Source organism: Brachionichthys hirsutus, chromosome 4, assembly GCF_040956055.1.
Source record: "Brachionichthys hirsutus isolate HB-005 chromosome 4, CSIRO-AGI_Bhir_v1, whole genome shotgun sequence".
NCBI classification, from domain to species: domain Eukaryota; kingdom Metazoa; phylum Chordata; class Actinopteri; order Lophiiformes; family Brachionichthyidae; genus Brachionichthys; species Brachionichthys hirsutus.
In genome coordinates, this window is record NC_090900.1 from 9716601 (window position 1) to 9743113 (window position 26513).

A 26513-nucleotide genomic window follows, 5' to 3' on the forward strand; every position below is an offset into this window, starting at 1 on the left:
TAATGATGGCAATTACCTACAGGTGTGCGCAAGATTTGTGACCGCACCTGAGATCAATTTGACATTTAGAGCTGATTTCTTATTGGCTGGTTAAAGCCGGGCTGAAAACACACAGACACACACCACGGGATTTCATTATGTGCCTTTATTTGGTTAATATAGCCCCACCCAACCCTTCCAGTCTTCCTCAGACAACCGTTCAATGGCCAATATTTTTCTTGTGGACACATTGGCTGAAGATTAAACTGAATAAAGCAAAGTAATCCGATAACGTAAATCCACTAATAATAATAATAAATCAACTGACATAACCAGCCTTGAAAATAAACAACTCCAATGTCCTCAGAACAAAAGCAAATGATCCTGAAACGGGTAAGACATTCCAACTTGTATAACAGCATAATGTGTGTGATGGTGACCATGCTTTAATTTCATTTTTTTAGTTTTCCATCTTCTTTGACCTTCCATAACATGAGCTCCATGCAGGCGGCGGCATCCTCTGCAGTGTCATGGCCACAAACTGGGAGAAACATTGATACAGTGCTTTGACTATTTAAAAGTAGTTCCACATTTAAATAGTATGGTGGCTGCAGCTTTAACCCACCACTCTCCTGAATGATCCTCCTCAGGTATTCAGCAGTGAGGTTGTTCAGGGTCAGCTTGTGAGGGGGACCCAGACGGTGGGGGAAGACAACTGATGTGTCTACCACCAGCCCATGGAGCAACTAGAGTGAAGAGGCAGGTATCTGAAGCACTTACTACTGCTCAACCCTCTGAGCAATAACCATTACGCAAGGAAAAATTACAGACATTTCATGCATCTTACACCAAACGATGGGCAGCCTAAAGTAACTTTCTCCTCAGAGGACATCACGCACAATATGCTGCATAGAATATCATCAAGTGCAACTTTTTAATTCCATCCCAACACTGGGATTTATTTGAGGGACAACAGCATTCATTTGGAAGCCATACCTCCTAAAGTTCAAACAAGCAAAACCTGCATTTAAACCACTTTAATTCATAATAATGCTCTTGAGAAATATTTGTTGTTCATTCATTCGAATAATATTTGTCCCTGATGGCGTATTAGTGTTAATTTCTGAGGAACTAAAACAAATCTTTTTTTATATAAACTGAGGTTAGAACAGCTGTTAAAACTGATGGAGGCAAAAATGATCATCATTATTTAGCAAGATACACTGCAACGAGTTCTAAACACTCGGCCCATGAATGGTCTAGAATGTACAAACTTCCATAAAAGTCCACCTCCTCACTAATGGAAACATTTGAAAACTTCACTTAAAAAATAAATAAATAAAAAAAAAGAACCACATCGCATCCATTGGATAATGCTGAAAATGATTTTGCGGTGGCCATTTTAAAATCTGACTGACTTTCGGCTCCAAACCTCCTAAGCAAACATGGTCACAGCTTGCTCTTGGAAAGCCCTGGGTTTGTTCAAAAATCACAGGTTAGACATGGATGCAGTTGAAATGACGCGAGCAGCTTATTCCAGTAATCACCTTCAGGGCACAGAGGTCCGTCTCCAGGCCGTGTCCAACCAGAATGGTGTCGCAGCTAATGAAGCTCAATAAGGTCTGCTGCACCTCCCTCAGGGAGGCATGGTTATCCTTCACATCTTCCTCACTGATGCCTGAAAACCTTAAGTGTCACACAAGCTTTCAATAGAGCAGATGGCAGGTTAAAATAAATATTTGATTTGTAGAAATGAAAGTTAGTCATTATCATTGATCATCGTCCATCATCTTTTATATTGCAAAGCGAACATCGAGTGTCGTTCACCTATTGGCAAGAACATTTGCTTCAAGTGTGTATTCATATTATTTCTAAATTACAGTACTGGTATTTCAATGCGTTTCAGTTTTCCCATCAGCTTTACTTTCATGGAGAAATGTATGGAGGGTTCTGGGATTACAGAAATAATTTAAATAGGTTTTCAAAGCATCTACTACTACTGCTGTACTTTCTGCTTGTCCCGTAAGGGGTCGCCACAGCAAATCAACTTCCTCCACCTCACCCCGTCCTCCCAAACGCCAGTTACTCTCATGTCCTCCCTCACTCCGTCCATGCATCTTCTCCTGGGTCGACCTCGAGCCCCGTTCCCTGGCAGTTCCATCCTCAGCGTCCTTCTAGCGATATAGTCCCCATCTCTCAAACTCACCAGTCTATCCGACACGCGATTCACCTCCAGAACACTCTGCACAAACTCTTCCTTCACGCTAACCCCTACTCCATCTGTTATGTCTTCCTTATTTACATTGGTCTGCATAATTTATCGTGGCAACTCTTTCGCCGGATGCCATTCCTGATGCAACGCTCTGCATTTATCCAGGCTTGAGACCGGCACAAGGGGAAAAGCATGGAATATAAAATCCAGTCAAATATCAAACATTACCTTGTGTTATAGTCGATGACCTCATGATCAGGCATGACAAAGGTGTCATAGATTACTTGCAGACTCGAGTTAACCAATGTCACTCTGGACAGCTCCAGACCATGAATGGTATAACACTAAGATGACAAAGAGCGGTGCATAAATTGTAGAGATAATTGTTTTGCCATCAGGAACATGTAGGCACATAGTGTCAGCAAGTAACTACTTTGGTTTATTTGTATTCAGAAAAGCTGAAAACGGTTCAAGTTTGTTATTCAGGTTTGTCCACTTCAGAAACAAGCTCAATTCACACTGCTGCATACCAGTTTTCATATCAACTTCAGATGCAAGTACTTTAAATGAGGTGGTTCTCCAAATATAGAACCCATTTTAAAAAAAAACAACAACCATGACCACCTCAAATTAGCCATCATCATCACCGTTTCACAATCCAAGGAGTAGACTCCAGGACAGCCCGTATCCGAGGCATCTCTGGGGACAGTCGACACAAACCCATCCAGGCTGAGCAAATTGTGAACGTGCAGCTGGTGAAGAACAAGCAGGAAATAATATATTTATATACCATCTGGAACATTTAAAGATGGCAAAGGAGATTAAACCGTAAAAAGTCTGAATAAATCATTCCCTACCATAAACACCTGACATCCAGGTGCGCCCATGACTCCCTCACAGCAACTGTAGCGGGTCTCCACCCCCCCCGGAACTGTTGAGTTTAAACCGTAGAATCAGCGAGGACACTTGCCCACCGAGATGATTTTAAAGGCAAACACTACTGGTTACCTCTTTTCTTTACTCCTTTTCCATAGTGGTAATTACATTCCTCCTTACGGATGTGTTTGCCCATGTGGCTCACGGAGTACGTAGCGCCACATCGACAGCAGATCCTCTTTAGCGCTTCAACCGGAGAAACAGAAAAACGCACATCACTCGTGTGAAACCGACAGAAAACTCAAGCATGATGGGAAGCACATGCCAAGTCTGCCCTCTAGTGACGTAATGCAACAGCATCAAACTTGGCTGCAGCTGAAGTGTGAGGTTTCACTTACGGTCTGTGCTGCATTTTTTATTGTCGGCAAAAAGAACGGCACCGCCAGGATTCTCTGGATGCTGGACCGGATAGTTGCTCTCGATCAGCCTGTCCTCAGTCAAAATATAGTCCCTCAAACTCTCATAAAATAGCATATCACCTGCTGGAAATACAAAATTCATCCAAACGTTCTCCAAATATTTGAATGAAATGACAAATGTTTTCAATCGATTCTCCTCACCATGTCTTTTAAACTTCTTGAGGTTAAGTGGAATGTTGCCTTTCAGCCTTTGGCTGTTGGTCTCACTTTGATCTGCAACAAAGACAGAACGAATGAATGACATACCGATGAATTAAATGAGTTTTCCAGAGGCTCTCTCACCTTTAACAGTAACAGCACTTTGGTTCTTCAGCCTCTTTAGTGCGTTCACTGCAATGCTCAGATATTTGAGCTTGTTCACGCTGCGATTGTAAACGGTCCTCTCTTCTGCAAGTGCCTGTCAAAAACACCAGGGGCAACGCTGTAATAAAAGAGTATCTGAACAGTAGCCTCTCAGTGAGGATGATATCGAGTGGCACAATCTCACCTTCTCGAAGGCGTCGTTAACACTGGCTGTGGTTTTGAAGAACTCCTCTGTGAACATGTTGACGTAACGCTGTCTGACGTCGTGCGGCACTTTCTCTTTAACGACTTCACATTGCTGCTTCAGTTTACGTTTAGTAGCTACCTGCTTAAAAATATATATATATATATATATACACACACACAATTAGCCACAGCAAATGTGGCTTAACAAAGGCTGCTTTTTACTATTCACCTTAACAGTAGCATTGAGACCAGAGGAAGTGGCTGGATTCAAATGGGCCGAGGAAGAGGTCAGTGTGGGTTTTCGTACTGGAGCAGGAATAATCAAAGGTGCTGACGTGCGATGTCTCTGCACAGAGGAAACTGCAGGTGGATGGTAGGTCTGTTTCACAGCGACGGCACTCGCTTGTACCGGTCGAACCGGGGTTAGCAGTGAAGTCGCCGGGACTGAACCAGACGCAATAGGAAGAGCGAAGGCGCCCCCTGGTAGGATAAAGTGCAAGTTGTTGCCCACTTCTATCACAGTCGTTCCCACAGGTATGCAGTTCATGTAAGCTGTGGAAGGGAAGAAAAAAATAGGTTCCATGAAAAGTTTAGAGAGAAACGACACGATGTGTAGGTCAAGTTGTTTTACTAAAGGTTAACGTCAAGTTTGACGAGAAGAAGCATATTAGCACCAAGAAAAAAAATCAGCCTTCAATTTTGGCATTTGAATAAAATAAGCTCACCCTTTTGTGCAGGAGCAGCCGGCAGGAGTTCAGAGGGGTCGGCCGTGGCAGCGGGCACCTTATCTGTGTCTGGCCTCCTTTGACATGCTGAAGAAACTGAAGCCTGGCCTCCTTCAACTGACGCAGGCAGGAGAGAGACTTTCTGGTGCGCCTGCTGGATCCTGGATGCGATAGAAGGCTGGGAGGCAAATCCTGACGCCACAGGCAGGCGGCGGGGAACCAGCACCTGAGGCTGAGGCCTGCTCTTAGCCAACGGCTGCTGAACAGGGAACACCAATCAAAAAATGTGCTCATTATAATTTCAGCTCCCCATTCTTGTTTGTAGGTTGGAGAGGGGAATCCACCAATAAAAGATGGCCTCTTGTGACCTCAAATATTTTTACTACGTTTCTATGGTTGATTACATTGCATCACATTTTGATAACACATTTTTCTAACCATGACATGTTAACAGTAGCTGGTAATTCAGACAAACCATATATAATTCATAGATAAAATGGAAAAAGTGCACACATTTGCATTTTCTTTTTTATGCAATTTTGTGACCATTTTTTAGCAACTCTTAATCAAGACTTTGATTTGTGGCACCTACCTCTGAATGTTGGGCCTCGTGAGCCACCCTCTTCTTTCCTGACAATTCTTGGGATTTGAAATTCAAGTCAGGCTTCTCCACGGCCACACTTCCAACCTAAATTTAAAAAAAATGAAGACTAAGCTCTTCACTGAGGACAATCCTGCATCTGCGATCTGGGGTGTCTCCATCATACTTACAGACGCATTCGGCTGCTTACTTCCCTTTTCATTTTCCTCCATGAAGATCCTGAAGCATTCCTCCATCGGGTCACTGTCAGACAGCTCCATTTCTGAATAGTTGAGCTCGTCAGAGCTGGAATCGATTGTACCTTCATCATTCACTTTCTCCAAATCTTGCTCATTTGATGCAGGCTGTGATTCAACTCCGACCTTCAAACTCGATGCCGACAGATTTTGTTGGGTGCTGGCGGACGCCGGCTCCACCAGCTTCAGGTGGCTTCCAGGTGGAGCTCGGTCGACACCGGCGTTACTCTGCATTTTGGGGGGGATTTTGCTTGATATTTTCTGGATGGGCAGCAGCGCTAATGGTACATTTGCAGAAGACCACTGATTACTAGACATGTTCTGAACTGCCGGTTCCGTCGTCTGTGCTTGCTTGATGCGTTCCCTGCATCGGGAGTCAAAGTAAGCGGCCCCCGCTTTAGAAAAATGAGAATTGTTAGGTAGAAAATTAGATGTGGTCTGTTGGGGGGTTTCGTCATCGTGATTGATCGCATCATAGGGAGTCACTACCAGGTCGCTTTGATCATGCTCGTGTGGGGTGGCTGGACTTGCAGGTTCAAGACCTTTGTCTGCTTCTTTTTCCACAATCTGGAAGTGAGTCTTTCTCTGGGTGTCACTTTGCAGGGCCTTCGAACATCCAGGAAAGCCAGTTGCTCTGCCATCAGCTGGTATGTTTTTGGATTTCCCATTCTCACAGAACGTAAACGGCCCTCTGTCGTTTTCAGCACAGTTATTATAACCATTGCTTCGTGTTGCTGATGCCGGTGGAAACGTGCCTTTAGCTACGCGCCGATGCGGCGAGTCAAGTAAACTTGGCATTGCTTCAACCTTCTTCGAGTCCTTTATTGCATCCTTGAGAGAATCTGGAGGCCTCTGAACTCTCGCAACCTTTTTGGCAGGCAAGGGAGGAATGTCGATTATCAGGACGTCGTCTCCGTTCGAGTCCTCAAGTGGGAATTGGTCAAATTGAGGCCGGTCTGGGACTGGCTTCTTCTGGTTACAAGGCGTAGCGTTTCTTCCCATTTTCCACCTGTGGTCCTTACCTGCTGAGCTGCAAGATCGCAAGTCAGCAGAAAAGTTGGACAGAGGGTCATACTCCAAATCAGTCCTCGGTTTCGAGTTGTCAACTACGTATTTACTTGCTCCGGGGTGTGTTTTAGCATCGTCCGCGCATGCCGAGTACCCATACGAACTTCGTACATTTTTACCCACAGTCTCAAACGCGGAATCTGATGACCTCACTGCAGGAACCCGATCATCTGCCTGTACAGTTTGGTAGTGAGACAGACGTCTTTGCTCCTGCTCCACCTCATGCCTGACGCTCTCTATCTCCTTGTTGATCCGCTCCAGCTCCTGGAGACACTGGTCTTTCATCTTTTCATTCACTGGTGCTCCAGCGTCAGCATGCAGAGAGTCATTTTGGAATCCTATATTCAAAGGGAGCATGACAGAGAAATTAGTGTGCAGCCGTGTGAAAAACGCCTTATCAATTTATTTTACGACAAAACTCTGCGCTTCTGTCCATCTATGGCAGAAATCTGGGACTTAAAGCTGGTTCTTGAAGAAGAGCGGTTCTTTAACTGTGGGTCAAGCCATCCAACGAAACCAACAGATCATGCTTTCGCGTCTGAACACAGATGGAGGATGATCAATTGGACATAAATGGAAATAAATCGCCATGTTCATTATCAAGTTAATTGCGTTCACCCTTTCACCAAATCTTTCTATGGAATCAAAGGGATCGATCAGAACGCAGAACATGAACGTTCCTCCGAGTGCAAAACGTTCGAGCGCAAAAGCGCACGCCTGAAATTGTGACGCGACAATACACTGACCTGGAAACTCAATTATCGATGAATTATCGGAGGCACCAACCATATCCCGAAGTTCTTTGACATGCTCGTACAAGCAGTGAGGTCGCTCACAAAGCCCAGGCTGTGAGAAAGGACAGTTTATATCAGCAAAAAGCCCAGACGAGGGAAACATAACCAAACAAACCGCACCGAGGAGCGACAAACGCCGCTTCGCTTCGGCTGAGCTGACCGCTGGCCGGCAGGCGGAGGCTCCGGCAGAGCTTTATACCTTCCGATGAAGTCGCTGAAGTAGGTCGCGTTTAAATATTACTCGTATTTTGTTCCAAAATATGTGTACATATTTGTGGAAAAAAAATATTTTCATAATTGTTTTCAGTATCAAAACATTTCGAAGCACGGAAATTGATTTCAAGTGACTGTATTTTATTCTGGCGTCTCTTTATTGCAGTGATCCCTCCCGGCCGGTAGATGGCGCCGGTGTGAAGCAGAAACTGGGAAGTAGTTTACCTGCAGCGATCACAACAAACGAACCTAAGCGGTCTCTCGTGGCCGATGGAATCTGAAAAAACGCACACAATTCACGGTGTTTGAAATGGATAAGAGTGACGATGAGGTGGAGGAGGATGAAACCGAGTGGAAGAGTAGTTTCGTGGATTCAGTCCCATCCAGCCTCGCCAGTGCTTCTGGTAAAGTCGACTGCTGCGAAACGTGTTTCTTCAATTTCGCTTTACTTTTAGTCCGACAGAGAGTCGCAGCTCTGGGTCTCTCATCTGTTTTTGTAATTATTGACTTCTGCTCTATTGAACCAGTTTAAGTCTCTTTATTCTTTTGCGTCACGTTGTGCGTTTGTCTCATCTGTTGTAGGTCCCAGAGTGGACAGGACAGCAGAACCAATACCTGCAGCACACAGAGTCATTCTGCATTTCGACCTGGATTGCTTCTACGCTCAGGTAGAAATGATCAGAAACCCAGCACTGAGAGGAGTCCCTTTAGGTACGATTATTCCAACCTCTGCAGTGAATACATAAAAGTTAGCTTTTAAAAAAAACCAGAATATATTTGAGGTTTAATAATGTTCCTCATATCATCAGGTATTCAGCAGAAATACATCGTCGTCACCTGCAACTATGTGGCTCGGGACCAGGGAGTCACCAAGCTGATGTCCGTTACTCATGCTAGGGAGAAATGTCCGCAGCTGGTGCTGGTTAATGGAGAAGACCTAACGCACTACAGAGAGACGTCATATAAAGTGACAGGTAGTACGGCACATACAATATATATTTATATATACCCCAAAACACTTTCAGTAAATTTACGAATATATGTCTTCTTACTAAGGGAACGAGTTTTCTCTCGTTCCCTTTAATAATCGGGCGTGAAGTAAGTAGTCTTAAGACAATGACAAAAAATATATAGAATCATAAAGAAATACGGAGCTAGCGATTGTTTCATAAAGAATGTGGGTGTCATTCTTTGTTTCAACATGTCTCCCTGTGGTATCACTCTTTGTTTGCGCATACAGTAAATAATAACTCACAGGTTACATTGTGGTTTTGATTGTTTCCCGTTCTGTATTTACCCATTTTTTTCGCCCTCCATTCAGAGCTGCTGATGTCTCATACTCCACTGGTAGAGAGGCTTGGATTCGATGAAAACTTTGTGGACGTCACAAAGATGGTAGACACAAGGCTTGCAGAGACACCAGAATCCAGTAACTTTACATTTAAAGGACATGTCTCCAGTCATTTCAGTGAGTCTTATCAACTGACACATTGAAACAAGGAAATGAGTTGTGAAACAAGCCTGAAAAAGCCTATTTGCATTGCAAATAGTTTCCCTCTAGTCGTGTTTTCGCTGCCATGCACAGCATAAGTTTCAGATTTCTTTTCCTGCCCAGGTGCAGATGTCGAAGCTCGTGATCACCCGAGGTTGGTGATGGGTTCACACATTGCAGCGGAGCTAAGAGAAGCCATGCACAGCAAACTGGGTCTGACTGGATGCGCTGGCATCGCCACAAACAAGCTACTGGCCAAACTGGTGTCAGGCACCTTCAAACCCAATCAGCAAACATCCTTGCTTCCAGAAAACGTCAGCAACATAATGGGCTGTCTGGCTAGCCTTCGCAAAGTGCCGGGTAAAGGTGTTCATCTTAAGTGTGAGATGTTTCAAGTCAAAGGCCTTTGATGGGGTTTTGGCTTGAACTAAATCCCAGACTGAATTTTTAGGAGTGGGTCACCAAACTGCCAGGAGACTTCAAGCTCTGGGATTGGTCAGCGTGAAAGACTTGCAGCTTTTCCCACTGAGTGACTTAGTGAAAGAGTTTGGAGGTCCCAGCGCACAACGCTTGAAAAATCTGGCCCTTGGTATTGATGACTCACCTGTCACACCTACTGGAGCCCCTCAGGTAGGGTAGGAAGTTTTTCAGACACTCTCTTTCAGACCAAGCAACGTAGAGAAAGCAGGTTCCTTTAATAAGTTTTCAACTCGGTACAAAATTCTGAAAATGTCTGCTATTTTTAATTTGTCAGTAATGATGTACAATGATTTATTTTACAACATTTATTCCACATGCTCCTCATGTTTTAGTCTCTCAGTGATGAAGACTCCTTCAAAAAAATATCCTCAACTCAAGATGTTTTGGAAAAGATTGAAGAACTGCTGAGCAGCCTGGTGGAGAGGTGGGATATTGTGTCGTCTGTTTAAAGCCTCTCTGTGAAGTCGCTAAATTTAACTTTGTCGTCTGTTTGAAAACTAGGATGCACAAAGACGGCAGGCAGCCTCAAACCTTTCGGCTTACCATCCGTAGATACGCCGCCACCAACAAGTGGTTCAGTCGGGAGAGCCGTCAGTGTCCAGTCCCCAAGGACATAGGACACTTATTCACTTCTGGTAAGCTTATGGTCACAGTGACATTCCACCTGCACAAACTCTAGAGTCTAGTCATTTCAGCATTTCTACTCGTGTCACAAATAAAAGGAAATGTTATATTTGAGAAATTTAAGAATACTCTTAAAATAGGTGAACTCTTTCAGTTGTACTCAGCATCCAAATGAATCATCTGCAGCACCATTGAGTTCTCTGCTGAAAGGGTTTATAAATCAGCAGGGAGCAAGGATGTTGTTTTATGTGTAAACTGGAATAATACATTTTAGTTTTTAATTTGATACCGAGTTTAATATTAAACCCACAAAATATTAATGTATTGTCTTCAATTGTATATAAAATGCAAATCAGTAACAATCAGCTGAATACCTACTGTTCATGCAGGCACTCTGACTAGATAGATAGATATCTTTTATTAATCTCCAAATGGGGAAATTAAAAATTCCATGGACTCTCAGCATTCATCACACAACACAAAATAAGCATCCTTATTACGGACTCTGCTGAAGCCCACTGGAGCATCAGTGCAACAGCTCAGTACCAATTTGATTCAAATTCACAAACCGAAAAGGAACAAATAAAATATTCACATGAATAGCCATTCCAGATAAAAGAGCAATTGCATATAGAGAGAACAATTGTCATTGTAAAACCGAACAACAGCAGGAGCAAAAGTGTTCCTGATTCTCTGGTCTGCAGGTTTATTGTTTCGCATTGCTGTCGCTGGTCTCATCAGGTTTTAATAACAGGTTGTATTAGCTCAGATAAATTCGCTATTTTCAGGCAAAGATATGCAAATTTATTGACCAGCAATTGAATATTATAGAACATAAAGCCAAATATTTTTCAGGTTTTGGTGAAGACTACGGTAAAATCAGAGCCAAAGGATAGTAAACATCGGATCACCGGTGGCCAGAAGTATTCTCCAAGGAAGCTACCATTAATATTAGCAGCTACCATTACTGTCTAATAAAAAGTCAGCGTTTGTTTCCTCTGCTTCTTTGTTAAAAATGACTTAACCTATTGAATAAATTGTCTATAAATAAATAGAGGTACAGGATGAATAGTCAGCATTAGTAAGTAGTTATTTATACACATTAGTATTTTAATATACATTGACAATTCATGGTAAAATGTGGATTTGTAGAGGATTGATTTGAGCTTATCCAAACAAGTTGATTTGAGATTCATAAAAGGAAATTGGACATTTAGAGGTGTCAACAAGTTTTTAGAAATACAACTTTTTGCAGTGCGTAAATGCACTTTTATTTCGTTTGTAATATTCAAAAGTGTGTGTCGTTTCTCCGAGTTGGACAAATGTGGACTCGGGTGTCGTAAACTACCGCTGAAGCATTATTGCCGGTGATCTCTGGACAGGTAGAACCGAAGACGTTGTTGTTCAGCTGGTCCCGCTGGCCATGAAGCTCTTCCACAAGCTGGTGGACAGCAGTGCTGCCTTCCACCTCACCCTCATCAATGTTTGCTTCAGTAACCTGCAGACGAGGGGAAAGGGCTCCATCACCTCGTTCTTCACCGAGCGAATGTCTTCCAGACGAATACAATGTCAGGTACAACAGTGACATTGTATCTATATTCTTTCCAAATACCTGCAGACTATTTTTCCGACAATAATAAGAATGTAATAACTATAAAACAGTAAATAAATAGGCAGATTAATTATTTTTAATATATACTACGGTAAATACTCTTGTGGAAGTACTAAAAAGTGCCATAATCTATTATAGTCCCTTTACCTTTTTCCCCATTATACCCGGTATATTAATTTCTTGGATAGATGATTTGTAAAACAGGTTTGGATTACATGTTTGTTTTATTAAAAAGTTCTTGAACAGTCAAAAATGCAGCTCTGTAAGTCCTGCATACATGCTTTGTTACATGTAATTATTTGTCTGGCCTCAGTTAATGCATCTCCTGTTTTGTCCTCCAATAGGATGATTCATCTCAGAGAGGGGGTCCCTTCATGGATCATCAGTTCCACGCACACAGCTTGACTTCTCAAGATTCCTCTCAAAAAGCTGCTCCCATAAAAAGCCCCCGGAGCTCTGATGCAGCATCTCATGGGAGCCCTGTTGTTGCTGTCGAAGACCGTTCCTTGCTAAAAGTATTCTGCAGCACAGACGGATCAGAGTTTGACAAAAGTGACAGCAAGCTGAAAAATCCATTGCCACCAAATGTTGACCCAGAAGTTTTCAGGCTTCTCCCTGAGGAGATTCAGAAGGAACTGTTAACACCAATCTATGCAAACTCTCTCCCCAGCACTTCACTGAGTTCAGATACAGCTAATGATGCCCCCAGCACAATGACAAACAAATCTTCAAAGTCATTTACAGGTTCAGAAAACGCCAGTGACGTAAAAGAAGCAGTTGATGACTCTTGCCCCCCTGACCGGCAGGGTTCTGTGGATGCAGGAGAAAAGGTCAAGGGAGAAGGCAGGCTGTCATTCTGTTTCCCACGGAATGTGGACCCCAAAGTGTTTTCTGAACTTCCGTTGGATGTTCAAATGGAGCTCATGTCTGAATGGAAACAAGAGAATCCGGTCCTGAAGAATTCTCCGACCAGGAAACCAGCAAGGAGCCTGATGGCCAAAGACAGAAAGGCTCCAGGAAAACCCAGTCAAGAAAACAATTTGTTGAAGTATTTCAAACCCAGTTAGAGAGAGACAGTGACATGTTAATCTTTTACTTCTCTTAAATGTTTCATTTTTTTAAATGGTTTTTGTTTTGGTGAATTGTTGAATAAACAGTGCGTCTAACATTATAAAATATCCATTCAGCACAGAACAGTTGGGTCAGGGGGTTTTGATTTTCTTTTAGCGAACGCAGCGCTGCTTTGCTTCTGCCAAGGCGGCTCAGCTTTGGCGTTACGTCATTGTATCTAATAGTAATAGTCTCATGATGGTCTGAAATGGGATTCTGCATCACCAGATCTAGATTATAATTCACCAGATCATTCTGTGGCAGATTTTATGGGACGTCAAATTGTGTTTTCTCTCTAAGCGCTGTAGGCAGTATTCATGATCTTACGTGTAGGATTTACCATAACGACCAAATCATTTGTTGCCTATCAACTTATTTTGAAGATTAAAAAGACGGCAACATGGAAATAGATGACCAAATGCAAAGGAAATGACGCACCACATCTAAGTGAATAATAAAAGCCTCACATAATTGATTAATGATTGAGTTAAATTGTTTACAAGCTACTGACTCAAATGTTATCGTTCAGCTTGTGCGCAAATATGAGGTAAAACTTAAACCTGCTTCTCTGCAGTGCTTTAATGTAATGGTGTCGTTGGTTTTGTTTGCTTGTGTATAAAAATACTGTCCCTAAAGTCAGCAATAAATAGCCACATGTCATTTGTGATTTAAACCAACACTGCTGACATGAGCAGGACTTGGGAAGTTTGAGTATATTTTGAGTTTTAGCTGTGGCATTCTTGTTTTTGTACCAGAGTTAATATGCATTTAGTGTTGCAAAATAAAATATAAGGGAAACCTGAATTAAGTCTGTTCTTTAACCGCTTGTGTACTGTTTAGACATACGTCCACAGAGGAAGGATTCCTTCATCGAGCCTCTAAAGCGGTTGGGTGATTTCTAATGAACTCCACAACGGCTCAAATTATTCTTCAACAGAGGTCCAGTTTTCAAAGGACCTTTTTTTCTCATTAAATGCCATTAAGCCAAAGTCAGTAAGGCACAGCCTCTCTATCTTTTTTTCTGCTTTGAACTCCTCCCTGGATCACATGAAAGAAGGGGAATGGATGTGCCATTGCATCATGACAGTAATTATATTGTACAGAACAAGTTGAACAGCCTTCAAATGGACTCTGGCACTTCATCCCGATAGACTGGTAAGGTACTTTTTAATCATTTTAAAGGAGCTTTGAAATTGTCGATGGGCATTTGAACATGGGAATATTTTTTGGAAATGATCAGCTATGTCTGAGTTTCCTCCTAGAAATGTGTTGATGGTAGTTTTAAATCAGATTGCTCTCTGTGTCGGAGGATTGATCACTCAGCCTCTCCTTAATCTCTTTCATTGCAAAGATCTTAATACCATCAGTGTTACATGTTGGAAATCACGCTAGCTTTCCTTTTCCTGCCCCATGTTTTAATTGCTGCTAAATTAAATGTTTTACTTTTCTAACATTCTATATTCCCAAAAATAGATTCCTAAGAATTCTTTGCGCCCTTGGGGACGCAAAGAATTCTTGCATGGTCCAATCGAATTATCCGTGCTTGCATTTTTGTCTTCTCTTGCCCCAGCTGGAAATGTAGCAGTATCATTGCTGTGACATTCGTGGTGTCATGCAGTGTTGAGTTGTCTGCACTGAATCTTCAAGTCAATGAAAGGAGTTCTGTTTGCTAAACAGACTTTTTTTTATACATTCAGGGTAAAGAGAAAACCAGTGAGACATTTCACTGCTCATGTGGAAGCAGACCTCAGTCATGTGCTCGTACCTCTCTGATCAGTGGCTAATGAGAGGGGACAAAGCCTGTTATTATCCTGAATCTGTAGACTGAAAACTATTTCATCTATTGTTTTGAGAGTTGTCAGTACTGGATTTCCTTTGCATCTTTGAATTAATTCTTTGGAATGTACTGATCTAACAGCATGCATCAAAACAACATAATGATGTTCTGTGGCAGGCAGCGCAATCGTCCGCACAATGACAACCTCGGACTATGACTATCTGATCAAGCTACTGGCCCTTGGGGACTCAGGGGTGGGAAAGACCACCTTTCTCCACAGGTACACTGACAACAAGTTCAACCGCAAGTTCACAACCACAGTGGGTATTGACTTCAGGGAAAAAAGAGTGGTGAGTGATACAAAGAACCTCATGGTTTAGTGAGCCCGTAGACTAGAGGATTTAAGATCTAAATCAATCATACTTCAGAGTTTGATTTGGATTATCTTGCCTTGTGGTTGGTTCAGGTGTACACAGAGACGGGGGCCGATGGGAGAACAGAAAAGAACTTCAAAGTCCATCTTCAACTTTGGGACACGGCGGGACAAGAAAGGTAAATCTGACATCATATTCAGAATGTATTTAACATTGAAAAATGTAATTAAAAATACTATTGGAACGAGCCAAAAAAATAAAATATGCTGTGATCACAAAAACGAGTGCCAAGATAGAAGCTATACGAATCTGTTAAAGGCTAACAGATCTTAACCCTAGAATCTTTCACACAGCAAGAAAATGCATATTAAATGCAGTCTGTCACTTGTAAATGCAAATTATGTGCATGGCGCAATACAAATGTTCAGTAAATTAAAAAGTTTCAACTTGTTTCAGATAAACTTCAATACTTAGATAGCAAGTTGCTAACACCCAGAGCTGTATAAGTTTGTATGCTGAACAAGATCGGACACATTTCACTTCGAGCTCAGAACACACCATTAGTGTGGGGCGTTGACCACAAACTATGGCTGTGGCTGATGGAAATGCAACTGGTTATGCTGCTATTTGGGTATAAACTGCAGGGGTGTCCAAACTGTTCCACGAAGGGCCGAAGCGCTGCAGGTTTTTCTTCCAGCCGGTCACTAAACCAGGTGATTGTAATTATCAACACCTCCTTCAATTTGAGAAAAGGCGCTCATTAGTGAGATCAGCTGCTGGAGAGATGGTTGGAAAGAAAACCTGGAGTGTCTCAGCCCTTCGTGGAACAGGTTTGACACCTCTGATATAAAAGCATTGAATTATTTCCGATCTGATGATGACAATAAAGAAAAAGTTAAGGGCCCACCATATTACTTACAATTCATGCAGAGGTTAGAATAAGAATAGAAAACCCATATATTGAATCATTTCACATCAAATGTCTTGTGATGTAGCAAAAACAGGACGTCACAAAAATCAGTGGGATTTAGCTTCCCATCCAACAGTTGCTGAGAAGATTTAGTCGGGACCGGATGACTGTCAGGATGCCTAAAAGTACACCAGTTGTCCGTGTGTTTCCAGGTTCCGCAGCCTCACCACAGCGTTCTTCAGGGATGCCATGGGTTTCCTGCTGATGTTTGACCTGACCGATCAGCAAAGTTTCCTGAACGTCAGGAACTGGATGAGTATGTGTCGTCTCAGCGGCCCACTATGCTTCCGATCAATTGTCTGTCAGATCAATGATTTTTGTCTGGTTGCCACGAGGAGAGGGATGCTAAACTTCCTTTTACTTCGACTTCAGACATTTCTTTAGCTTTTCAATCTTGCTCATGCATGTCTATTTGCATCTTATGGGTTTAACTGTCTCAGCCTGTGTTGTTCCAGGTCAGCTGCAGGCCAATGCCTACTGTGACAGTCCAGACATCGTGCTGGTGGGCACTAAGGCAGATCTGCCATATGTGAGGGATGTTCACATGAAACAGGCCAAAGATCTGGCAGACAGATATGGGTGAGGCACTGTCATCTGTCTGTCTGTCTGATTGACTGACTGACTGACTGACCAGCACTAAAGACACGATGCTGCTCTTACCCACAGGGAGGTGTTAGTGAGCTGTTTTCAACCTTCCTCTGATTTTTCTGCTGCATTTTTAGAACATGGTTTTCATCCTGTGGGCCAGGAACCCCAATAAGTGACAAGATAAATGCTTGGAACCATGTAAATAAAAGAAGAAATCAAATATGACAACAGTTATTTTCAGAACTACATAATCGAAGAAGCAGTAAAAAAAAAAAGAAAAGAAAAGTAAATCTGTATTTATTTGAAATACTAGTAGAAATATACAAGCTGTGACATGGGTCACATTTAGAATCTACATTCAGTTAACACAGATCACACGCAGAAAAAAACATCTTCAAATAGGGTTGATATTCTCTCCTCAGCATCCCCTACTTTGAGACGAGTGCATTGACGGGTGTTGAAGTGGACCAGGCCGTGAGTACACTGCTGGACCTGGTGATGAAGAGGATGGAACAGAGCACTTACGGCGGCCGTGGCTCTGAACTCAACGGCAGCGTTGTCACCGGCCAAGGTTTACAGGGAACCCATGCCAGGAGATGGTGTGCCTGCTGATGGTGCTAGAAGCAGGCTCTCCTTTACACTTGTCCCAGTTAGCACTGCATTTTTCAATATTATTGTTTTCTGGAGTTCGACTGACTCAACTAAAATATAATCCAAGCTCGTAGTGGAAATCTTTTGCAATTCACTTGAAGCAGCATTGTTATACTTTTATTTATTCACCTCTGCATTGCGAGAAAAAATAAGGTAGAGGATACTTCAGTTACGATTGAGCATAGTAGCTGAATGTGTGTCATTTCCAAAAACCCTGATGATGGACCAAATGGTTGTGATTCAACAAAAGAAAGGACCAAATAATCACCATATTTTAATGTCATGTTGGAAAAAATTATTTTATTATTTTATTTGACACATTTGATGGAAGAAATATGCAGGCACACAGTGTATATTCATCACAAGTTGCAATAATATTTTAAAAAAACATTTAAATCATGATTGCATTTGTTATATGGATGATTGTTTTTGTTAGAACAAACAACATTGCAAAGTCCATTTATGTGGTCTGACTTTTCTACAAAATGTACATAAGCAGCCAAGCTTTTTTATGCATTGTGGAACAAAGTTATCATGCAGATCAAACACAAGTACAGGAATGTTAAAGGGTTGTTGGAGCTGATCCTATGTAGGAATAAAGACATTTTATGTCCAGATTATGTATGTCACTGTCCTGTCCTGTTAATGCATTGCACAGCAAGCTTTGCCGTTATCATCACAGACATAAGTAGAATTACTGTTTACACACATATTGACTTTGAACATTAAGAGAAACCTGCTGGAATATATTCATCTGTATGTATATATATTCTATACAAATTCTACATTACTATGGCTGACACCATAAATAAAAAAGTATTGAATGATTTTGTGGCATAAAAAGTGATATTCCATATCGATATAATGCATGTTGTAATACAGTTTTGAAAATCTCAAATGAATTGCTGTCAAACTAAAGTAACATTATCCTCCACACACTGAACTATACTCTTTGGTGTACCTATAGAACATTCCTAAGGAAGTACGGAAAATAAATCATTTCTAAATGTACACGTCTATGACATCATCACCCCAGAATTCAGATTTTTAAACGTCTTCATCAGATATGTCATGGAGATCATGGTTCTTGGTAGTGATTGCACTGTGATGTCGAGACAAGACACATAAGTTGACTATCTGACTATGTTCATCTTGCCTAAAGAGACAAACAAAAAGGTATCTGTGTGAGACAGGATATCAAGCAAATGTCAACCGCAGTAAATTTGAAAGAGCACAAAAAGCACACACTTGGTGAGAGTATAAGAAAGCACTGCTGTTTATTAGAACTAAGCCAAAGCCAGAATTTGTAAGGAGCAGCTCTTGCTGCAATCATGAGATGATCATGTGATGAGGTGTTTGGGGCTTTCTGTTTCAGACACAAGAGCTACATAGAAAGAAAATAAGGCTTGTTCATCGTTAAGTTGATCTGTAGAGGTTTGGTCCCAAGTGAAATATAGCAGCAGTGTTCTGTTTTTAGCCTTCAAACATCTTGCATGAAAAGAAACTGTTAATATTCTTAATTAATACAATAATTTTATAATTAATACCCTAAAAATGATATATATAAAAAAACTTGTCTAAGAGAGTTTTTAGTGCTTCACATGCATATCTTTTAAATGGATCATGCTATTTATACAAGATGCAGAAAAGTATAGCTATCATTCAGTTATCTGCTTCACATCACAAATGTTGGAATTTAAACGGTTACATGATGAATAAAACCTTTATCCGACAAGAGTTCTAAAATAAAGAGTTTATTCTCTTCATTAATATTTTGTAGCATTAATTGAAATAGTGGTAGAAATATTATTAGTTGGTACATGTTAAATAATTCATATAATGTGTCCTCAATGTACAATTTCCTGATGATTTTAGCCACGCTAGCAGCATGATTAAAGTCATAAGATGTTAGACTGGTTAAAAAATGTATGAACTACAAAATTATGTTTTTTAGAGCCAGTTCCAGCTCTTTGGCCAAACAAAGAAGTTCTATTCCCTTAGATTTAATATTTCAATTATTGTGAATGTTGTTTTGTTTGGTGTCATCATCAACACTGGCTTGTCCAGGTCTTGTCAACAAAGGCATTAAGGTGTCAGCGTAGGTTTAATCCATAACGGCTCAGTTTAAAAGATAATGAATGAGTTGTGAAATTAAACTGTATAGTAGTTTTAATCTGAGGAGATTTCAAACTACACTGCAAAAATAATATTCAATCATTAATTTTCCAATTGTTGTATCTGTAACCGGGTTGTGGGCCTATCACCAAAATCTAAACATTTGATTGATTACATTTGGATGTTAATAAAGACTTTGACAGTACTTGATTTGAGCCAACTAGCATAAAGACTGTTAATTGAGGAAACACCTATCCAGGCTGTGCGCTATTGTAAAAAAAAATCAGACCATCTAAAGTTCAACAATGTATCTTTTTTTTTAAAGAAGCTTTTATATCACAAAACGTGGATTGAGCCACTGCGACGTCACCAACGGGTGTCTGCAGAGCCCTTAATAATCTCACCAGCTGGCTCCAGCTATCACCATGTTTGCCCTATCCAAGTCCCTGCTCATCCAAAAATCAGAAAAGGTAAAGAGTGTGGGTCGGGCTGGGGCAAGGAACACAGAACCTGGTTACTGAAGCATGCACACCCAACTCAAGGAAAAGAAACCCCTTTCTTTCTGCCAGCTTTGATTCAGAGAACGACAGGCGGACATAACATGCCATCATGCTTATTGATTATCTTTCAAGGCCACATACAGATTGGGCTGATATGGGGCTATATGCGGTTTTGATTGCTTTTTTCAAGACGGTCTCTGGTGCAGTTTTACTGATTTAAATGATCTGCAGATTTTCACTTGGTAGATTTACAGATGACTACTATGTATTATCCAGGAGCAGCAGCGACTGCCTTGAGTCTTGCAACGAATGTGAGGTTGTAAGAGGACTAGAAATGGATTAGAACTTGTAAAAAGAAAATATTTTGTAATAGATTTACAGATAGCTGGTGCAACCTGTATTTCAATTACACAAACATAATGATTGGAAATATCTTGTTTATCTGATCAGCATCCTGGATTCTTGGACAAACCAAGGATGTCAGGATGCTTTCATTATATATGGCTGTTCTGAAGGTATTTCGTCAAAGACTCTCAAGTTCAACCCACAGATGTAATTTCTGTAAAAACAAAATAAGCGAATCATTGAAAATAATAAAACAAATACTGTGTTTAATCAAATATGGAAGCAACAGAGCGTCATGGACGTTATTGTCGTTATTTGAAAAGTCGTGATGAGAATCTATCTGAGGTGAAGCATAAATGTTCACATACAAGATGTTTATAAGTTTTATTCACATTATAATTAGCAAAGAAAAAACTGCTGAGCAGCCATATATTTATATAAGAGATACGTTCAGCACAGTGGCAAGGATTGATAAACAGCAATGTGCAATTATCAAAGATAAAAGCGCTATGACTCAAATGCTGCTGCTAGCGTGGCTGCAGGCCTGTCGTGAGTGGATGCTTCAAATGTCCAGGAATACTTTGTACACCTCAGCCTTTTAATGGCAACACACCATCAGACGTCTATGAATTATGGCTTTTTATAGGAATGTTGATTATTATTCCAAATTTCTTTTACGAATCTAAACAAAATTGGAAGTGGACAGTCATTCTACAGAGCATAAAAGACACAAATGTTGAGAGCACAGTCTTGTAAACAAATCCCATCTTCCAGAGTAGTGCAGACTGTCTGACACCTAGTGGGGGGGGTGGGTGGGGGTCCTAGAAACAGGAACTGCAGCTCTGCAGCTCTCTGGGAACGTTGAATCTAATTACAAAAAGAAATAAACACTGATCTAACTCCTTCCCTGAGATTAGGCAGTGATTTCGATCGTGGAATCGTTGAACCGTTTTAAAAGGTGATGAATCAATCAAACCTTGTGTCAAACAGCACAGGAAAATTTAACTCTTTGTGTTTCCACAGCTGAATCCCCTAGAGAACCCCGGTTTAAAATATATGTTTGTTCTGTTTGAGCTGTTTCGCCGCAGCAAGCAGCCATGCAAACAGAGAGCAACGGAAGTAACTGAGGAGCATCCATGTCCTAACCGGAGCACAAGACGACAACAACTGTGATTTCAATCCAGAGTACGCTTGACATCTTCATGTGAACTTACAGTGTCGTGTGAGTGTGTTTGTAGAATGCTGCCGTCCCTTAATAATTATCATGCATTGTGGGTCACAACAGAAGCATTGAGCTGAGCTCATGTAGCCGGACGAAGGTCTCTGGAGCCAGCGCTTAGACCACCCACCGCTCACTGCGTGTCTAAGTGCAGTGCGTCAGGCTGAGTTTAATCACGCCTTCCCTGTGCAGCTTGTAGAGCAACTTGAACTCACTGGGCAGCTGGTGGGTCTCCTGCCACTTAGTGGTGAATTTTGTCCCTTTCTTATCGTAGTAGTGGTAAGGCAGGTCCTTGCCTGTATTTGGGTCCCAGCCAAAAGGCCAGAAGCCATAGAGATGGATCTCATCGCACATGGCAGACGCCAGCGTGTACATGAGGATTCCAGTGCTGAGACGTTTAGGGGACAGGTTTTTAGTTTTCCAGTACCTGTGACAGAAAAATAAAAAAGTTATTATAGCCAAAATCTGCAAAATATCATGACTGATCCTTCACTATCAACCCACCATAATCCTTTTTTTACCTTGTGACTGTACGTTCTCATGTTTTCCATCCAACTGAGGTTATGAGCCCCCACAACCCCCCAAAAAACACCTGACTTAAAGTTTAAAAGTTCTATGATCAACTTAGTTATTACTTATTATATTTTAGTAATTTATTTTATGATTTCTCAAGAGCCATATCAACACTCTTACTTGTTGACGTCATGCATGATGTTTCCTGGCCAGGCCAGTTCAATCTTCAGCTGGCCTTTGTGCTCCACAAAGAAGTCCACCAGGGTCCGGGTTACCGTGGCGGACGTGTGAAGGAAGAAGGCAGGGATCCACAGGATAGCTCCCTCCAGCTTCTTGAGATTGAGGAAGAAATTATTCCTATCCTGAATAGTCAGCAGGTTATTGTAGTACCGCTCCAGGATGCTCGGGTTAAAGGTCGTCAGGTTGGTCTTCCTGCCCACATCCTTTGAGTAAATTTCTGTGGGGGCAAAGTTGCATCTGAACACAAAGTCGGCCTGGTCGATTTCAGGACCACAGTGGCTGCCAGTCAGGATGCCGCTGTTGCCCACCACAGAGCAGATGCTGTAATGCTTGTTACGGATTGGAGAAGTGTCTGGGAGCAGGGATTTGAAGTTGTTGCTGATGGAGAAGACGTACTTGTGACTGGAGTAGTCAAAGTGCATCAGCTGGCCAACGCGCACTCTGTTCTTTGTGAGGGAGAAGTTGTTGGGAATGTCAATGTAGCTGAAGATATCTTTCCTGGGAAAGAAGAAGATCATTTAACACATCTGTTGTTTTGCAACAAGGTCCAACTATTACACAATAATAAAAAATGCAAATACCCACTTAACCACTGACAACAGCCTTAATGAATAAAAGTTATAGAATGGAATATTCACAATGTTAGTTACACAATATAAGCATATATTGATGGCAACAATGGTATGTTAGAATTTGAAGATATTTTTTCAAGCGATATTTTTTGAAGAAGTGATTTAAAAGATGCTGAAGGTTCTGAAAGTGTCTTATACTCAGTTCCAGAGCAGAGCTGGCAAGTTGGAAAAAAGGAAATGATATGTAACCAATGAAAAACCTCCCTCCTGCTAAGCCCTTCTTTGTGTTTGAAAAAGTCTCTGTACATCGGAATCCATTATTAAGAAAGAGTCTGTAAAATATGACACTTTCTACAAAAGGAATAATGTAAACATAACAGCTGCAGAATTCTAACCATTCTAATTTTTACATGTAAAGTAGTTTTTGAAGTGTGGCATTCTTTCTTTACTTGAGTAGAAGATTACCGTACACAGCTCCGACCCACTTGCTTAGTCTCTAAAACTAGACAGACTAACTAATGAGATGATCCCCGGACTTCAGCTTTGACAGAAGCAAAATGTTGACAAACCGTAGAAATAGCTGAATCAAAGTCTCTTACCTCTGCTGATTAAAAGCAGTCTTGTTGAACTTCCATTTGGATGGTTTTCCTTGGAGCTCCTCATTCAGGGCATTAGTTAAGGGGATAAAGGAGGGATCTAGGAAATTCATGGCAAACTGAGACCTGCAAACAGCAATCATAAAAATGTAATAATGTTACAAACTGTCTCTTTTTTTAATTTGGTGCTGTCTTATAATAGTTGTCTCAAAGTATCCAGAAGGTTTCCTGGATACATTTGACAGAAATAGCCATTAATGATTATCCCGGTAATCAACAATCCTTTATTTTAATAGAAAAGGCAGCTATTCACTATTTAATTTAAAGGATTATTCAAATAGCAATTCATGTTTGGCACCACAATGATTTTCAGTGGTTGTTGAGTCTAGATAGAAACTTGCTGCAAATACAAACAAATATGTTTTTGCTCAATTAAAAGCAATATTGCACTGTAGAAATACTAACATAATACAAGTAAAAAAAAATCATACAAACAATGTTTTAATAAGCATAAGCAAAATACCAAAAGCAAAGCAGGCCATTTCAAAATTAAGTACATTTTGTTACTGGATTATTACTGGATTAATGTTGCACATGATACAGACTCCATTAGAAATAATAGAAATAATAATACACCAGAATTTGTTGAGTTTATTTTGTATCTATGTTTTAAAAGTAACATTGCACTTCCATAAAATAATTATGTACTTAGTACATCTTGTCATTCTATGTTGTTCATGTGTTCAATATAAAATCATGGATCCACCTACATTCTATTACCTATAGCAACCAGTACATTAATTATGATATATTTTCTTTACTATTTTATGATCCCCATTATAATTAAATTTTTTCCTGGAAACATCACTTCTATTTTTATACATATGCCATTGAAAGAATTCCATTTCTATGTTGGTGTTGCTGTTGTTGTTTTTTCAACTTTTGAACATTTCCAGCTCGTCTCTAAGTACTTTGTACAATACGATACACATTATTTATCCATGCAGACAGAGTCCTCTGGATGCACCACAGTACAAAAAACAGGTACAAGAAAAAAAGGATATAAAATTTAAAAGTTTAAAATATACACACCACATGAGTATCCCCATTAAATAATAAATAACAGTTAGATTTGTTATTGCATTTGAGTTTGGTATAAATGTGGGCCATGGACCATGTTTATTGGTCTGTCTGTCTGTCTATCCCGCCCCATGCTCTGCACTCTTCCTGTTGCCCCCCAGTGAGTAGTTGTACAGTCTTAGTGCACGTGGGACAAAGAATATTATTATTAATAGTAATATTATTTTAAACATAATTACTATTAGTCCCATGTATGTGACTAAACACCTTCGCGGTGCGGCGATCTGTTGATGAGGATGCAGCCTTACAGCTATGTCGCAGCATCTACTATCTGCTAGTACTCACCGGAATCCTGCGTGGAACATAATCCTCGGGCCTCCCATGTATTTAGAGGAGGCGAAAAGGCTGTCTTTTCTCAGAGACACATAACTTATGAGGGACAGTATGAGCACAGCGACGCACAGAATAACCAAACCCAGGGCCTTGGCGATGCGGACCATCTTGGCAGCGTTTTCATTCCCGAGGCAGCGGCTATGCTGTCATCGCCGGGGGAGCTCACTGATGCTGCCCGTCTGTAAGACAGACAAACTGGCTCTCAGCGGCTCGTGTGAGCGTGTAAAATGGACGGCTGGTGGTGGGCGGATGGATGCATGGTGAAGATGTCCCGGGTCTCATTCCCCTTCCAGCCTGCCTGCTGCTGATTCCTCACACTCTCCTCCAGGCAGCCGGTTTAATGAGAGATGGAGCATTCAGCATCCCCCCCCGTCAGCTGAAAGACAAGCCCCGTCCTCCTCCAGCAGCATCAGCATCCCCTCCCCCGCCTCCTCCCCCACACAGCGCTATCTATGAAGGAACCCCGCCCCCCTCCCCCCCAAGCGAATAAGATGTAAACGTGTAACAGTAAAATCTGATATTTATCTCCTCCAAGGATTTTATGATTTTGGGTGTGTTTGTTTGTTTGTTTGTTTGTTAGCAGGACTGCGGAAAAACTGCCGCATCGATCTAGAAAAAATAATAATCAGAAAATAGGTCTTGGTCTAATTTCAAGCCCATGAAATTTTGAGAACGATTACCCGTCATGATTAAAAAAAAACAATTTATAGTTGAGAAAATAATCCTATCTTTCAAGTCACACACCAAAAATGAGTCGTAACGGGTCTTTTGATGATGCAGATCACCATGTGGAAAATGTAAATCCAATTACGATAAGGGGAATGAGGTGCTTGGCGGAGGTTTATGCGCTCCATTTTCTAGGTTTATACATGATGCTGCAATATTTTTTTTCATGGAAATGTAGGCCTAAGCTTTTAGTCTCAATGATTACATGCATTGTTCAGATGCTGGCAGTTTAATCTTCTTGACCTGTATTTCCTGCTCGTTTTTTGATTCATTAACAAGGTGGGAACAAATTGCATTTACAAAAAAGGTATTTATTTAAAAGGACTTTAATTTTTGGTTTTTTTACACTTCCAATTTAGTTTTTCACATCATAGCATTCACAAAACATAAAATTTCATTTATTTAAAAAAACAAACACTTTTTATCAGTAAGCTTATATTTTGTTAAACACGAACAACATACATTCATAATCACATATTTCTATGTCTCCGTGCATATACAACATGGTAATTTCACACCATACGTCACAGTAGGACACATATGGGATACATTATTAGAGTGCTGTATATATTGAAGGTATCAAGTATAAATACTAAAATAAGCTCAAGATGTGCTGGTTGGCTGGCTGGTATTTAAAAATAATTGTACCTCATGACTGACCAACCATAAAATCTCTCTTGTGCGTCACTGTTTTTCCTGGAATGTGCCAAGTTCAGTCACAACAGTTAATCGGATATTTTACGTTCAGGCTGCAAAGATATTGCCTCTTGCATTACAACGATACGTCCTTTGAACACGCAGACAGTAAATGTAATTAACACAGGCACTTAATGATTAAAACCTGTCACTTGGCATACCTACAAG

The 26513-nt window shown here is 41.0% G+C and overlaps 4 protein-coding genes across 4 annotated transcripts; 2 read left to right on the forward strand and 2 right to left on the reverse strand.

The window, feature by feature from the left end:
- Positions 1–183: 183 nt before the first annotated feature.
- Positions 184–7562, reverse strand: zgc:152968 (uncharacterized protein LOC564848 homolog). The gene is made up of 17 exons (XM_068760896.1): positions 7412–7562; positions 6317–7003; positions 5532–6241; positions 5353–5448; positions 4761–5016; positions 4265–4587; positions 4034–4177; positions 3829–3943; positions 3688–3759; positions 3466–3609; positions 3200–3313; positions 3049–3122; positions 2839–2943; positions 2420–2535; positions 1527–1665; positions 605–725; positions 184–520 (listed from the first exon to the last, which is right to left on the reverse strand). The coding sequence occupies exons 1-17, from the start codon at positions 7560–7562 to the stop codon at positions 432–434; spliced, it is 3456 nt and encodes a 1151-aa protein (XP_068616997.1). The 3' UTR covers positions 184–431.
- Positions 7563–7961: 399 nt separating this feature from the next.
- poli (polymerase (DNA directed) iota) lies at positions 7962–12960 on the forward strand. Its single transcript, XM_068760900.1, has 10 exons — positions 7962–8076; positions 8255–8383; positions 8482–8646; positions 8994–9140; positions 9288–9524; positions 9616–9794; positions 9977–10068; positions 10146–10279; positions 11651–11841; positions 12225–12960. Exons 1-10 carry the CDS (start codon positions 7983–7985, stop codon positions 12945–12947), a joined length of 2091 nt encoding a protein of 696 aa, XP_068617001.1. The 5' UTR covers positions 7962–7982; the 3' UTR covers positions 12948–12960.
- Positions 12961–14964: 2004 nt separating this feature from the next.
- LOC137893149 (ras-related protein Rab-27B-like) lies at positions 14965–17311 on the forward strand. The gene is made up of 5 exons (XM_068738593.1): positions 14965–15117; positions 15234–15319; positions 16264–16367; positions 16567–16690; positions 17122–17311. The coding sequence occupies exons 1-5, from the start codon at positions 14965–14967 to the stop codon at positions 17309–17311; spliced, it is 657 nt and encodes a 218-aa protein (XP_068594694.1).
- A 4362-nt stretch (positions 17312–21673) lies between these two features.
- On the reverse strand, positions 21674–25030 carry LOC137893122 (alpha-N-acetylneuraminate alpha-2,8-sialyltransferase ST8SIA3-like). Its single transcript, XM_068738565.1, has 4 exons — positions 24876–25030; positions 23454–23576; positions 22223–22780; positions 21674–21956 (listed from the first exon to the last, which is right to left on the reverse strand). The coding sequence occupies exons 1-4, from the start codon at positions 25028–25030 to the stop codon at positions 21674–21676; spliced, it is 1119 nt and encodes a 372-aa protein (XP_068594666.1).
- Between the last annotated feature and the right edge of the window lie 1483 nt (positions 25031–26513).

What these genes read in the sequence shown, in the direction of transcription:
- zgc:152968 (XM_068760896.1), bottom strand. Translation starts at nt 7,562, where the DNA reads ATGTTTCCCTCGTCTGGGCTTTTTGCTGATATAAACTGTCCTTTCTCA. An exon ending in CAAGAAGTTTAAAAGACATG is followed by an intron (nt 3,610 to 3,687) that starts GTGAGGAGAATC and finishes TTGTATTTCCAG; the next exon opens with CAGGTGATATGCTATTTTAT. An exon ending in GTCATCGACTATAACACAAG is followed by an intron (nt 1,666 to 2,419) that starts GTAATGTTTGAT and finishes GTGACACTTAAG; the next exon opens with GTTTTCAGGCATCAGTGAGG.
- poli (XM_068760900.1), top strand. Translation starts at nt 7,983, where the DNA reads ATGGATAAGAGTGACGATGAGGTGGAGGAGGATGAAACCGAGTGGAAG. An exon ending in CAGCCTCGCCAGTGCTTCTG is followed by an intron (nt 8,077 to 8,254) that starts GTAAAGTCGACT and finishes CATCTGTTGTAG; the next exon opens with GTCCCAGAGTGGACAGGACA. An exon ending in ACTGAGAGGAGTCCCTTTAG is followed by an intron (nt 8,384 to 8,481) that starts GTACGATTATTC and finishes TCATATCATCAG; the next exon opens with GTATTCAGCAGAAATACATC.
- LOC137893122 (XM_068738565.1), bottom strand. Translation starts at nt 25,030, where the DNA reads ATGGTCCGCATCGCCAAGGCCCTGGGTTTGGTTATTCTGTGCGTCGCT. An exon ending in ATGTTCCACGCAGGATTCCG is followed by an intron (nt 23,577 to 24,875) that starts GTGAGTACTAGC and finishes TGCTGTTTGCAG; the next exon opens with GTCTCAGTTTGCCATGAATT. An exon ending in ATCATGCATGACGTCAACAA is followed by an intron (nt 21,957 to 22,222) that starts GTAAGAGTGTTG and finishes TTTCTGTCACAG; the next exon opens with GTACTGGAAAACTAAAAACC.
- LOC137893149 (XM_068738593.1), top strand. Translation starts at nt 14,965, where the DNA reads ATGACAACCTCGGACTATGACTATCTGATCAAGCTACTGGCCCTTGGG. An exon ending in ACTTCAGGGAAAAAAGAGTG is followed by an intron (nt 15,118 to 15,233) that starts GTGAGTGATACA and finishes TGGTTGGTTCAG; the next exon opens with GTGTACACAGAGACGGGGGC. An exon ending in GATCTGGCAGACAGATATGG is followed by an intron (nt 16,691 to 17,121) that starts GTGAGGCACTGT and finishes TTCTCTCCTCAG; the next exon opens with CATCCCCTACTTTGAGACGA.